General features: G+C 40.7%; 1 protein-coding gene across 3 annotated transcripts in view; it reads left to right on the top strand.

Annotated features, from left to right (window-relative positions):
• Positions 1-13814, top strand: part of LOC110537143 (unconventional myosin-Vb) — a 75998-nt gene that overhangs the window by 22066 nt on the left and 40118 nt on the right. For all 3 annotated transcript variants that reach the window (XM_036937131.2, XM_036937133.2, XM_036937132.2), the window contains exons 3-13: positions 183-354; positions 2897-3041; positions 3604-3760; positions 5309-5452; positions 6227-6308; positions 6523-6630; positions 6807-6916; positions 7044-7309; positions 8334-8415; positions 9773-9913; positions 10433-10555. In XM_036937131.2, the coding sequence (XP_036793026.2) occupies positions 183-354; positions 2897-3041; positions 3604-3760; positions 5309-5452; positions 6227-6308; positions 6523-6630; positions 6807-6916; positions 7044-7309; positions 8334-8415; positions 9773-9913; positions 10433-10555 (1530 nt within the window). The remainder of the gene's footprint in view (positions 1-182; positions 355-2896; positions 3042-3603; positions 3761-5308; positions 5453-6226; positions 6309-6522; positions 6631-6806; positions 6917-7043; positions 7310-8333; positions 8416-9772; positions 9914-10432; positions 10556-13814) is intronic.

The following is a 13814-nucleotide window of genomic DNA, read 5'->3' as shown; positions in this document are numbered from 1 at the left end:
TTCTCTTCTCAATAATTCAATAAGCTGTGTGGATTGTAATATTTGTAATATTCTTATGGATGGTGCTGCAATATGATTTAAACTGATAAAGGGAAAAGGGTCTTACCCTTACAACAGGTACACGTGCAAACACTTGGCTGTAATCAGTTTTTGTGACATTTTTGCTTGAACATCTGTCCCAGCCGCTGGAGTACCGCATCGGACCCAAAGACAATGCTCTTCCCTTCCTCCGGAACCCTGATATCCTGGTGGGGGAGAATGACCTCACAGCTCTCAGCTACCTGCACGAGCCTGCTGTCCTGCACAACCTCAAAGTGCGCTTCACCGAGTCCAATCACATCTACACATACTGTGGTAAGTCTCTATACCACCTCTCTAAACAGGCAACATACGATGGGGTGAATCTACATACGATGGGGTGAATCTACACTACCGTTCAGAAGTTTGGGGTCACTGAGAAATGTCCTTGTTTTTTGTCCATTTAAAATAACATTAAATTGATCAGAAATACAGTGTATACATTGTTAATGTTGTAAATGACTATTGTAGCTGGAAACGGCAGATTTTTTATGGAATATCTACGGAGGCCCATTATCAGCAACCATCACTCCTATGTTCCAATGGCACGTTGTGTAAGCTAATCTAAGTTTATAATTTGAAAAGGCTAATTGATCATTAGAAAGCCCTCCTGCAATTATGTTAGCACAGCTGAAAACTGTTGTTCTGATTTTAAAGAAGCAATAAAACTGGCCTTCTTTAGACTAGTTGAGTATCTGGAGCATCAGCATACTTTCTTCTGAAACTCGTCAGTCTATTCTTGTTCTGAGAAATGAAGGCTATTTCCTGCGAGAAATTGCCAAGAAACTGAAGATCTCGTACAACGCTGTGTACTACTCCCTTCGCAGAACAGCGGAAACTGTCTCTAACCAGAATAGAAAGAGGAGAGGGAGGCCCCGGTGAACAACTGAGCAAGAGGACAAGTATATTAGTGTCTAATTTGAGAAACTGACGCCTCACAAGTCCTCAACTGGCAGCTTTATTAAATAGTACCTGCAAAATACCAGTCTCAACGTCAACAGTGAAGAGGCGACTCCGGGATGCTGGCCTTCTAGGCAGAGTTGCAAAGAAAAAGCCATATCTCAGACTGGCCAATAAAAATAAAATATTAAGATGGGCAAAAGAACACAGACACTGGACAGAGGAAGATTGGAAAAAAGTGTTATGGACAGACAAATCTAAGTTTGAGGTGTTCGGATCACAAAGAAGAACATTCGTGAGACGCAGATTTAAAAAAAAAAAGATGCTGGAGGAGTGCTTGACGCCATCTGTCAAGCATGGTGGAGGCAATGTGACAGTCTGGGGGTGATTTGGTGGTGATAAAGTGGGGGATTTATACAGGGTAAAAGGGTTCCTGGAAAAAAGGAAGGCTACCACTCCATTTTCCAATTTCCTCCTACAACAAGACAATGACCCAAAGCACAGCTCCAAACTATGCAAGAACTATTTAGGGAAGAAGCAGTCAGCTGGTATTCTGTCTATAATGGAGTGGCCAGCACAGTCACAGGATCTCAACCCTAATGAGCTGTGGGAGCAGCTTGACCGTATAGTACGTAAGAAGTGCCCATCAAGCCAATCCAACTTGTGGGAGGTGCTTCAGGAAGCATGGGGAGAAATCTCTTCAGATGACCTCAGACAAAAGGTCTGCAAGGCTGTAATTGCTGCAAATGGAGGATTCTTTGACGAAAGCAAAGTTTGAAGGATTACTATTTCAATTACACAATTACTATTTCAATTAAAAATCATTATTTCCTATTCATTTTGCAACAAATTTCATGTATGTTTTCATGGAAAACAAGGACATTTCTAAGTGACCCCCAAACTTTTGAACGGTAGTGTACATATGATGGGGTGAATCTACATATGATGGGGTGAAGTCTTCAAATCTTATCTTGCCATTTATTACACTGGTTTATACAGCGCCAACTAACATCAATTAGATTTATCCAATGTGGCCTGTGTTGCTTCTCTTCCAAAAGCCCTTTTGCTACAAAGTCCTCCATGTTTACTAGTGTAGCTGGTCTATACACCATGTAGGATTGAGGCTTTTATTGACCTTACTGGTTGACTTGTCCCAACTTTTACAAACCTGTCCTCCCAATCCCTAATCAACATTGACTAAAGCAACAAATGCTTGCTCTGTAGCCATGTGTGGAATTCATCCTAAACAAAGCAGACAAAAGGTAATGAGCAAAGACAATCTGTTGAGTATACACTGGCCATAGATATCACCACCATCTTTTAGGGAGATCTGTCCCCATAGTAACCCTGCCAGGGCATGCTTGGGTAAACCTTCTACATTCCTCTGGCCATTGTGATATGGTTTATTTATTTATTTTAAATTTTACTAGGCAAGTCCATTAAGAACAAATTCTTATTTTCAATGACGGCCTAGGAACAGTGGGTTAACTGCCTGTTAAGGGGCAGAACGACAGATGACCTTGTCAGCTCGGGGGTTTGAACTTGCAACCTTCCGGTTACTAGTCCAATGCCCTAACCACTAGGCTACCCTGCCGCCCCATGTAGTATTTACATACCAAAGGTAGTAGTTAAAACGACTAAGGGTTGTTATCAATGTGGTTTTAATTACAATAGTATTTTGTTCTGTACGTACAGTATGATAGGATTAATAAGAAGATTCGTTTATCACAGGACAAACAGAGATGAGTCTTTTTGCTTTATCCCAACCCCCGGAGACACACAAATACACACACCCATAAAGGATCAAGTAACTACCGGTTACAGTATCACTGTGAGATATAGTGATTTTAGAGAGTTGAACGTTTTACTTGACTGGCTCTACTGTCCTCCCTTCCCTCACTCCATCTTCCCTCCAAAGGCATTGTGCTGGTGGCCATCAACCCCTACGAGCAGCTGCAAATCTATGGAGAGGAGGTCATCAATGCCTACAGTGGGCAGAACATGGGAGACATGGACCCACACATCTTTGCTGTTGCTGAGGAGGCATACAAGCAGATGGCCAGGTGCTGTATGAGGCTCTGGGTACAGCTAATTGGTTATAACCCAGGATCGGGATTCTGTTACTGTATCAGACCTGGTACAGTTGCCAGTTTCATAAGCACATTTTATGTATTAGTCTGCTTTGGGAGGCAATTGATTTGTTACTGTGTGACACATAGCTGCATATCAAGCACTTGATTAGACCCCTAATTCAATTTGCTATGTAATTTGATAGTGTTGGTGTGGGACTGAGGGTCTAAATAAGCAGTCCAGGCAGAGACGGTGTCTTCAATGGAAGGTGTGGGTGGATAATAACAGTGCTCAGGTCCACATTAACTGTCACCCTCCTCAATACCATGTCCACATTAAGTTGTAGTCGCTGCCTACGTAAAGGCCCACTGCTATATTGTCCTGGCAACTCCAGTCATGCAGAGTTGATTAGCATTGTGCAACTATAGGATTGATCCACTGTATTACTGTAGCGTTATTGCAATATCTGATATTGTCTGATGGTCAGTTACCTTTTTAACTGTAAATAACTTACAAAATGTCTCCAATGTCGATCTCAATCGCTTCTTCCTGTAGAGATGAGAGGAACCAATCCATCATAGTAAGTGGAGAGTCAGGGGCAGGGAAGACCGTCTCTGCTAAGTACGCCATGCGGTTCTTCGCCACTGTGGGAGGGTCAGCTAACGACACCAATGTTGAGGAGAAGGTGCTGGCCTCCAGCCCCATCATGGAGGTGAGGATGGGCTGATGATCCCATACTGTCAACCAGCCCAGGCCAGCTATATGGCATACTAGTAAGGGAAATCGAGTGCAAACCGGAAGTAGTCTAAGTATATCCATTTCCACAAAGTCAAAACCCAGCCTATTTCTACAATTTCTCTTCTTAAAATGTTATTTTAAACTTAACTCTAACCTTAACCACACTGCTAACCTTATGCCTAACTCTTTAAAAAAAACATTTTAATCATTTTTGTTTACGAGATTTTTTACGATAATTGCCAATTTTGACTTTGAAAATCGTCACGTTTTATGAGCGCATTTCACATTACTTTTGGGTTGTAATCCTATTATAATGCTCACATGAATGTCATGCTGAATATATGTTCATGTCATCACAAAACAAGTATTCAAATTTAGTTGCTAGTAGAATAACGTTACAATGCAAGTATTATGTGTAAAATAGTTGTTTATGTTGTTTTGGAGCTAAACCTCCCTTGCACTGCACTCCATTCTAGCACCTTTTGCTTAGTTGTTTCCGTGGGCTGGCCCTCATTTGATCTGTAAGCAAAGTATTCCCATAGTTTGCTTCTGCAGCCAGTTTTGTCAACAAGCTGCGGGCGTGGAGGTATGATGTTTTTGTTAGAGTAAGTTGTGCTGTCTGCATTTTCTCTCTCTCCTCTCACTTGGTTCTCGAAAGTGGCTGGTGCTGGGTCAGCTTCAAGCGCAATTAGCCTGGATAGCTACGGCCCCCCTGAGAAGATTCAGAAAAATGACTTGACAGACTCGATCCTCTCAATCCGTATATAACGTGAGACGCATTTGACAGAAGTACCGAAAGTAACACAAATTCTAGTACCGAACCACTTTTCATGTTCTAGTATTGAAAAAGTACAGGAGTTTTGGTATAGCGTGCAACGCTATTAGGTTGGTTCTTGTTAAAACGTGATCGTGTTAACTTTCTCGGCATACAAAAAGTATAATGAACTCCACATCTTCAGTTGTGACTTTGGAGAGTTCAGGCTACAGAAAAGTACTTGTATGGGGAATCATAATAAAAACTGTATGTGAAGAAGCCTAGCAAGCACAGCAGGAGTCCATTACCCTCTCTCGTGTTCTGAATCAGCAGAAACCTTCCTAACAGCAAAGTCCCTCAGCCTGTGTGGAACGATAAGACCAGGAAAGGCTGCTAGCTAGAAAGTTATCCGTCTGTTGTTCAGGAAGTTCAGGAGAAGGGCGGTCAGACATTTCTGTCTGATCTAGCTGACGTGAGGCTGGTAATGGACTCCGAGTGAAGAAACAGAAACAGGACTGATCTGTATGCAAGGACCGACTGGCTCAAGCCCCATCTTAGCAGGTGTCACAGCTCAGAATTAGGAGCATTATGACTGTCAAGGTATATTACAAGCAGTAAGGAGACTCTAAAGTTTTTTTTGTGTGGTATGAATTACAATATGAGAGGATAGAAATATATATTTTACAGTGGTTATGATTTTCCTTTGATCTCTTGTGAAGATTTTCTTTTGAAACTCCCACTTTTTCCGCCCCGTTCTTTTCTTTATAGGCTATTGGAAATGCGAAAACCACTCGCAACGACAACAGCAGTCGTTTTGGGAAGTACATCCAGATTGGTTTTGACAGGAGTTATCACATCATAGGAGCCAACATGCGCACATATCTGCTGGAGAAGTCAAGGGTAGTCTTTCAGGTACGTGTAACTCCATGTTGTTCAGTCTGGGAAGAAATTGGTTTCACTCTGTATTACTACTGCAAGTCCATGCTTCCTTCACATTTACTTTCCTTAGTTTAAATAAGCATTTGATTAAGCCCTAACTTGACACATTTTTCCAGACAATCAAATATCATTATGAATTTATCTAAGTAATTTTAAAAAATGAATAGAGCTACAAGATTAAATTGCAGCCCAGGGGAACTCCTGATCTAACAAAACTACCTAAGTCTTTCATTCACTCAGAATATATTATTGATAAAGAGTTAACGAGGCAGTGCAGGCAAAAATATGATTTTCCTGTATATTATATATATTTCCACAGGTTGAAATAATACTGTGAAATTGTGAAAATTCTGATAATGTCCTTTTATTGTAAGAGCTGTTGGAAAAGACTGAAATTGCAGCTTGTTTTGCAAAGATGATGTTTTGGACTCCCTGGTGACATCACCAGGCGGAATAAGTTAATAGACCAATAACAAAGTGATTTTGCCCTCCTTTCTACCAATAACAGCTAGTTCTTTAGGTTATATGTCTCTCCCATTAGACTCCTCCAATTAGGACCCTCGCTCAGACCACTCCCAGACAGTTGTAGCAACATTTTTGCTGAGAAATTGCTTTTTAACAATTTAATTGAAAACAATCACAGTAAAGTACTTAATTGTTACCCAGAAATGATTTAATATTGAGGTAAAAATGGCTGCATTGGTCTTTTAAGTGATACAATATCTGTAGTATATTTCCTCTTTTTAGGCAGAGGATGAGAGGAATTACCACATCTTCTACCAGCTGTGTGCCTCGGCTAGCTTGCCAGAGTTCAAAGACCTAGCCTTGAGTAAGTGTCACAGATGAAGACAATATTCCACTATCTATCTGTTTCATAAGCAATTTATTCTCTTTATGTCATGTTTACTAGAGGCAATTATTTCTCATACTAAAGGATTCAGAGAATAATGGATGCCTATCATGCCTGTCAGGGCCTCCTAATAAGAACACCGGTCTTATACATTAATGTATATCTCTACTTAACTGCTGCTTTCATTCTGAAGCCAGTGCAGAGGACTTCATCTTCACATCACAAGGAGAGAACATCTTCATTGAGGGGGTTAATGATGCTGAGGACTTTGAGAAGACGAGAGAAGCCTTTACGTTACTGGGTAAGTGTCTGACTGCATGGGTACGTTCTAAGCTAGCAACACACCTACATTAGAATAGGCGTAAAGACTGATTGGGATTTTATTCTAATCACACAAAAGAGAAATAGAAACATGTTATTTTTCAATCTCCCGATGGAACAACTGTTAACATGCACCTTACTCTGGTTGTTTGACAGGTGTTAATGACAGCAATCAAAGCAGCATATTCAGAATCATAGCTTCCATCCTGCATCTGGGAAATGTGGAGATCTGCTCGGAGAGAGACGGAGACTCCTGCCACATATTAGTATGTCACTATCCAGTCTTATCTAGCTTAATTCTGTTTGAGTTTCTAGTTCCACATCACAACCCCAAACCATGTATCTTCTCTATACCTCATACCTAATTTGTTGATTCAATGTGTGTGTTTGTAGAAGAACGACCCTCACTTGGCGCATTTTTGCCAGTTGCTGGGGGTGGAGCTGGAGCAGATGGAGCACTGGCTATGTCACAGGAAGCTGGTTACCACGTCAGAGACCTACGTCAAGAACATGTCTCGCAAACAGGCAGCTAATGCACGCGACGCACTCGCCAAGCACATCTACGCCCACATGTTTGACTGGATCGTGGAGTACGTCAACAAGTCCCTGCACACCTCCTCCAAACAACACTCTTTCATTGGTGTTCTGGACATCTACGGGTAAGGCTGTCCACCTGTGCTCCCCAAAACCTCTAAAAACAAAGCTCAACAGTGGGTCGGTTTGAATTGTGAGAGGAACTTGACTGTGTGAGAACTGATTTTCTTGCCAGCGCCAGGAGTGAAATCTCAGCCATGGTGAATGGTAAAATAATCCCAGGCTTGCAGTAAATTAATACACTGTGACAGCAGGCACACAGAACAACATCATCTCAATCCCACATTCTTAATTTTGCCTCACAGTTCTGTCACACCATGTTCTTTGTACTAGAATACGAAGAAGCTTGTATTTGATGAGTAGATGTCATAACTACTCAGTGTGTGTGCCCTCGAGTCTGCAGATGTGCCTCTGTGTCGACGCATATGTGTGAGCGCTCTGTGTTTCTCCAGCTAAATATCACCATCCACTGTGTTTTAAGTGCGTCTTCTCATTACAGTATTCTAAGTGTATAGAACCATATTGACTGGGGGAGCTGTGCTCTTCCTCTGCTTGACCCTGTCTGACTGAAGGCCTAATTGGTTCCCTGCTGTGAGTTAGATTATTGATAAGGCTGGCTGCTGGGGCAGGGAGGGGAGAGATACTGAGCTACAGTGGAAACCTCTCCCCAAATAAGACATTCAGCAGATACAGCAGCCTGGTCACTATTTTACATGCTTTTCACAAGCAGTGACTCAGAAGACCAGTTTTCCATGGCCTCTGTATATTCAGCTATCACGCCAGGCATACATTTACATTTACATTTTAGTCATTTAGTAGATGCCCTTATCGGAGCAGTTAAGGTGAAGTGCCTTGCTCAAGGGCACATTGACAGATTATTCACCTCCCTACATCAGTGGGATCAATAAACATCTCAGTCCTGAAGTCCTGGATTGTAATGACAACTCTAGCCTTGAATGAGTGTTGATTGTTTGTTGCAGTTTTCCTCTCAGCCCATGATTTAGAATCACTGTCCACAACACAGGATGACAGGAGACCAGAGACTTCTGACTCATTAAACACTTGAATGTTTTCTCTTCATCTGAACAGATTTGAGACCTTTGAAATAAACAGCTTTGAGCAGTTCTGCATCAACTACGCCAATGAGAAACTTCAGCAGCAGTTCAACCAGGTGAGTTTGAGACTAGATTGTAATCTAGCTACCTTCCTTTTTTACTTGTATTTTTTTTGGGGGGGGGGGGTAGATCAGCTTTTATATTGTAGCGTCCATAAATGTAATTGTCTGCATCATTTCCAATCCCCTTATATATGTTTTTGTAAATACATATACAGTACCAGTCTAAAGTTTAGACACCAGCTCTGTCAGGAGGAATGGGCCAAAATTCACTCAACTTATTGTGGGAAGCTTGTGGAAGGCTACCCGAAACACTTGACCCAAGTTAAACAATTTAAAGGCAATGCTCCCAAATACTAATTGAGTGTATGTAAACTTCTGACCCACTGGGAATGTGATGAAAGAAATACAAGTTGAAATAATTCATTCTCTCTACTATTATTCTGACATTTCACATTCTTAAAATAAAGTGGTGATCCTAACTGACCTAAAACAGGGAATTTTTACTAGGATTCATTAAAAATCCTACAATGTGATTTTCTGGATTTTTTTTCTCATTTTGTCTGTCATAGTTGAAGTGTACCTATGATGAAAATTACAGGCCTCTCTCATCTTTTTAAGTGGGAGAACTTGCACAATTGGTGGCTGACTAAATACTTTTTTGCCCCACTGTATGTATGTATGTATGTATGTATGTGTCTTTAAACAAACACATTTTTTAAAAATTATTTTCCACTAACCCTTCCACGCCTCCCCTAATTGGAGTAAACTAATTAGCAACACCACTTAGGCTTCTACTTCCAGCTTATACATACTATATACATTTGACGGACAATTTAATTCACAATAGTTCTATTTTGTTTGTTTTTAGACCTGTTCTTCCTCGACCCTCAACCTCTCCCATCTATTTCTGATGTCCACCCAGTTTGATTTCTTTTTGCCATATATTTTTAACTGTGCTGTTTTACAAACGTTCTGAACCCATTTACATTTTACGGACACCGTATATTTTACATTAGTTATCTTGTTATTATTCCCACCCTTCAACTCCATTCAACCCCTCCCATCTATCTCTTAACACCATCCATATTGGATTTCTATTTGCCATATATTTTTCATCACCCAGTAGTGCTATCTACAGAGTTAGCTCCAGATAAATGTTGCAGTTCTTCAGCCAATCCTGGACCTGTGACCAAAAACAAGCTACAGTACCAAAATAAATGATCTAATGACTCTGTCTACCTACCCTTTACCTTAGTTTCCAATGTTCTGTAGAGGAGACGTGAGAACTTGTCGCTGTGAACCTCATGACTCAACATGTATTTATTGAAGTGAAATAATTAGTGACTTAGTCTAACTGATAACCTGCTGGGCTGTAGCTCACTGTGTAGTTGTCTCCTCTCTGTGTCCTCAGCATGTGTTCAAGCTGGAGCAGGAGGAGTACGTGAAGGAGCAGATCCCCTGGACGCTCATCGACTTCTATGACAACCAGCCTTGTATCGATGTCATAGAGGCCAAGCTGGGAATCCTGGACCTGCTGGATGAGGAGTGCAAGGTGGAGCACCCTGTCTTACATATATTGTCTTAGTCCTAAATCAACACTGTCTTTACTCCAGAGCTCCAGAGTACATAGTTCTTAACTTATTAGTGAGGAGGTTTATAGGGACGATTGGCCATGGGAGGAGTTATAGTGCAGGATGCACTTGAGTAGTCTCAGGGGTTGAAGTGGGGAGCAGAGCAGAGCGTACTGCTGATCCCAGCATTTTAAACGTCTTGCCTCAGTTAATGGGATTCATCCTGCTGTAATGTACACACCGTGGCCTGCTTCTGTTTCCCCTGCCTGCATCCAGATCTTTATGATTTAAGGCCTTTGGAACAAAACAGATTACTTATTTATTTCACTCATCCTGTCCCATCCCGCAGCCCTTTGAAGTTATTGACGATCATTTGGGACAACCTCAAAATAATGAGGATTCTGAGCACAGGTAACGTGGGTAGAACGTTTTGGTTTCCTCCATGGTTTTATATCATCTCTCTCTCTTTCCTTCTTTTCCTCCATCCGCTGCTGCTACAGGTGCCCAAAGGGACAGATCAGAACTGGTGCCAGAAGCTGTACGATCGCCTATCAAGCAGCGTCCATTTCCAGAAACCACGGATGTCCAACACATCTTTCATTGTCATTCACTTTGCTGATAAGGTGGGTAGACCTGTATGTATGCCTCTTCAGTTAGGTGAACATTTGATGACCCCAAGGTTGTTGGTTGAGGTCATCATTGGCCTTAAACTGTCAATCTGTGATTGCTAAATCCATTTTTTACTTTTAAATTCATGATATATACCCATTGATTCTTGAAGAGTATAATTTATACATGCCTCATGAGCTTAGTCCAACTGTCTTACCCCATCAGAACCCAAAATAGAAGCTTGTTTATCCCTTTGTTTGTAAACAATGCAATTGTTAACACTGTATTGCGTCAAAACATGGTTAAAACTAGAACATCCAATCTCATGGATGGTCAGTCCTTGCATCCATAGCTCTGTCTATTAATCTGAGAGTGATTACATTTCTCCAGCCCCATCCCTCAGTTATTTACCAAATCAGTGGCGGCGTGGCGGTTTGTTATTGTTTCAACTGCAGATTGACCCTTTAAGCAAGGAAACATATTTAAACCAAACTGCTTCAGTGTTGGTGTGAGTATAGTGTAGGTGTGAGTACTGTATAGTGTGGGTGTGAGTACTGTATAGTGTGGGTGTGAATACTGTATAGTGTTGGTGTAATATAGTGTTGGTGTGATTACTGTATGGTGTTGGTGTAAGTACAGTGTTGGTGTGAGTACTGTATAGTGTTGGTGTGAGTACTGTATAGTGTGGGTGTGAGTACTGTATAGTGTTTGTGTAATATAGTGTGGGTGTGAGTACTGTTTAGTGTTGATGTAATATAGTGTTGGTGTGAGTACTGTGTAGTTTTGGTGTAATATAGTGTTGGTGTGACTACTGTGTAGTGTTGGTGTAAGTATAGTGTTGGTGTGAGTACTATATAGTGTTGGTGTGAGTACTGTGTAGTGTGGGTGTGAGTACTGTATAGTGTTGGTGTAATATAGTGTTGGTGTGAGTATTGTATAGTGTTGGTGTAATATAGTGTTGGTGTGAGTACTGTGTAGTGTTGGTGTAATATAGTGTTGGTGTGAGTACTGTGTAGTGTTGGTGTAATATAGTGTTGGTGTGAGTACTGTGTAGTGTTGGTGTAATATAGTGTTGGTGTGAGTACTGTGTAGTGTTGGTGTAATATAGTGTTGGCGTGAGTACTGTGTAGTGTTGGTGTAATATAGTGTTGGTGTGAGTACTGTGTAGTGTTGGTGTAATATAGTGTTGGCGTGTGTACTGTATAGTGTTGGTGTAATATAGTGTTAGTGTGAGTACTGTGTAGTGTTGGTGTAATATAGTGTTGGCGTGAGTACTGTATAGTGTTGGTGTAATATCGTGTTGGTGTGAGTACTGTATTGTTGTATTGTTGTTATTGTTGTTTCAACTGCAGATTGACCCTTTAAGCAAGGTAACGTATTTAAACCAAACTGCTTCAGTGTTGGTGTGAGTACTGTATAGTGTGGGTGTGAGTACTGTATAGTGTGGGTGTAATATAGTGTTGGTGTGAGTACTGTATAGTGTTGGTGTAATATAGTGTTGGTGTGTGTACTGTATAGTGTTGGTGTAATATAGTGTTGGTGTGATTACTGTATAGTGTTGATGTAATATAGTGTTGGTGTGATTACTGTATAGTGTTGGTGTAAGTATAGTGTTGGTGTGAGTACTGTGTAGTGTTGGTGTAATATAGTGTTGGCGTGAGTACTGTATAGTGTTGGTGTAATATCGTGTTGGTGTGAGTACTGTATTGTTGTATTGTTGTTATTGTTATTGTTTCAACTGCAGATTGACCCTTTAAGCAAGGTAACGTATTTAAACCAAACTGCTTCAGTGTTGGTGTGAGTATAGTGTAGGTGTGAGTACTGTATAGTGTGGGTGTGAGTACTGTATAGTGTGGGTGTGAATACTGTATAGTGTTGGTGTAATATAGTGTTGGTGTGAGTACTGTATAGTGTGGGTGTGAGTACTGTGTTGGTGTGAGTACTGTATAGTGTTGGTGTGAGTACTGTATAGTGTTGGTGTAATATAGTGTTGGAGACTACTGTGTAGTGTTGGTGTAAGTATAGTGTTGGTGTGAGTACTGTATGGTGTTGGTGTAAGTACAGTGTTGGTGTGAGTACTGTATAGTGTTGGTGTGAGTACTGTATAGTGTTTGTGTAATAAAGTGTGGGTGTGAGTACTGTTTAGTGTTGGTGTAATATAGAGTTGGTGTGACTACTGTGTAGTGTTGGTGTAAGTATAGTGTTGGTGTGAGTACTATATAGTGTTGGTGTGAGTACTGTTTAGTGTTCATTTAATGTATTTTTGGTGTGAGTACTGTATAGTGTTGGTGTAATATAGTGTTGGTGTGAGTACTGTGTAGTGTTGGTGTAATATAATGTTGGTGTGAGTACTGTATAGTGTTGGTGTAATATAGTGTTGGTGTGATTACTGTATAGTGTTGGTGTAATATAGTGTTGGAGACTACTGTGTAGTGTTGGTGTAAGTATAGTGTTGGTGTGAGTACTGTATAGTGTTGGTGTAATATAGTGTTGGTGTGTGTACTGTATAGTGTTGGTGTAATATAGTGTTGGTGTGAGTACTGTATAGTGTTGGTGTAATATAGTGTTGGTGTAAGTATAGTGTTGGTGTGAGTACTGTATAGTGTTGGTGTGAGTACTGTATAGTGTGGGTGTAATATAGTGTTGGTGTGAGTACTGTATAGTATTGGTATAATATAGTGTTGGCGTGAGTACTGTATAGTGTTGGTGTAATATCATGTTGGTGTGACTACTGTATAGTGTGGGTGTAATATAGTGTTGGTGTGAGTACTGTATAGTATTGGTGTAATATAGTGTTGGTGTGAGTACTGTATAGTGTTGGTGTGATATAGTGTTGGTGTGAGTACTGTATAGTGTGGGTGTAATATAGTGTTGGTGTGAGTACTGTATAGTGTTGGTGTAATATAGTGTTGGTGTGAGTACTGTATAGTGTGGGTGTAATATAGTGTTGGTGTGAGTACTGTATAGTATTGGTGTAATATAGTGTTGGCGTGAGTACTGTATAGTGTTGGTGTAATATCGTGTTGGTGTGGGTACTGTATAGTATTGGTGTAATATCGTGTTGGTGTGAGTACTGTATAGTGTTGGTGTGAGTACTGTATAGTGTTGGTGTAATATAGTTTTGGTGTGAGTACTGTATAGTATTGGTTTAATATAGTGTTGGTGTGACTACTATGTGGTGTTGGTGTAAGTATAGTGTTGGTGAGAGTACTGTATAGTGTTGGTGTAATATAGTGTTGGTGTGACTACTGTGTAGTGATGGTGTAATATAGT

Source organism: Oncorhynchus mykiss, chromosome 12 (genome assembly GCF_057628025.1).
Source record: "Oncorhynchus mykiss isolate SJ-2025 chromosome 12, ASM5762802v1, whole genome shotgun sequence".
NCBI classification, from domain to species: Eukaryota; Metazoa; Chordata; class Actinopteri; order Salmoniformes; family Salmonidae; genus Oncorhynchus; species Oncorhynchus mykiss.
The sequence above is the reverse complement of the archived record's forward strand: the minus strand, read 5'-3'. Positions and strand labels throughout refer to the sequence as shown.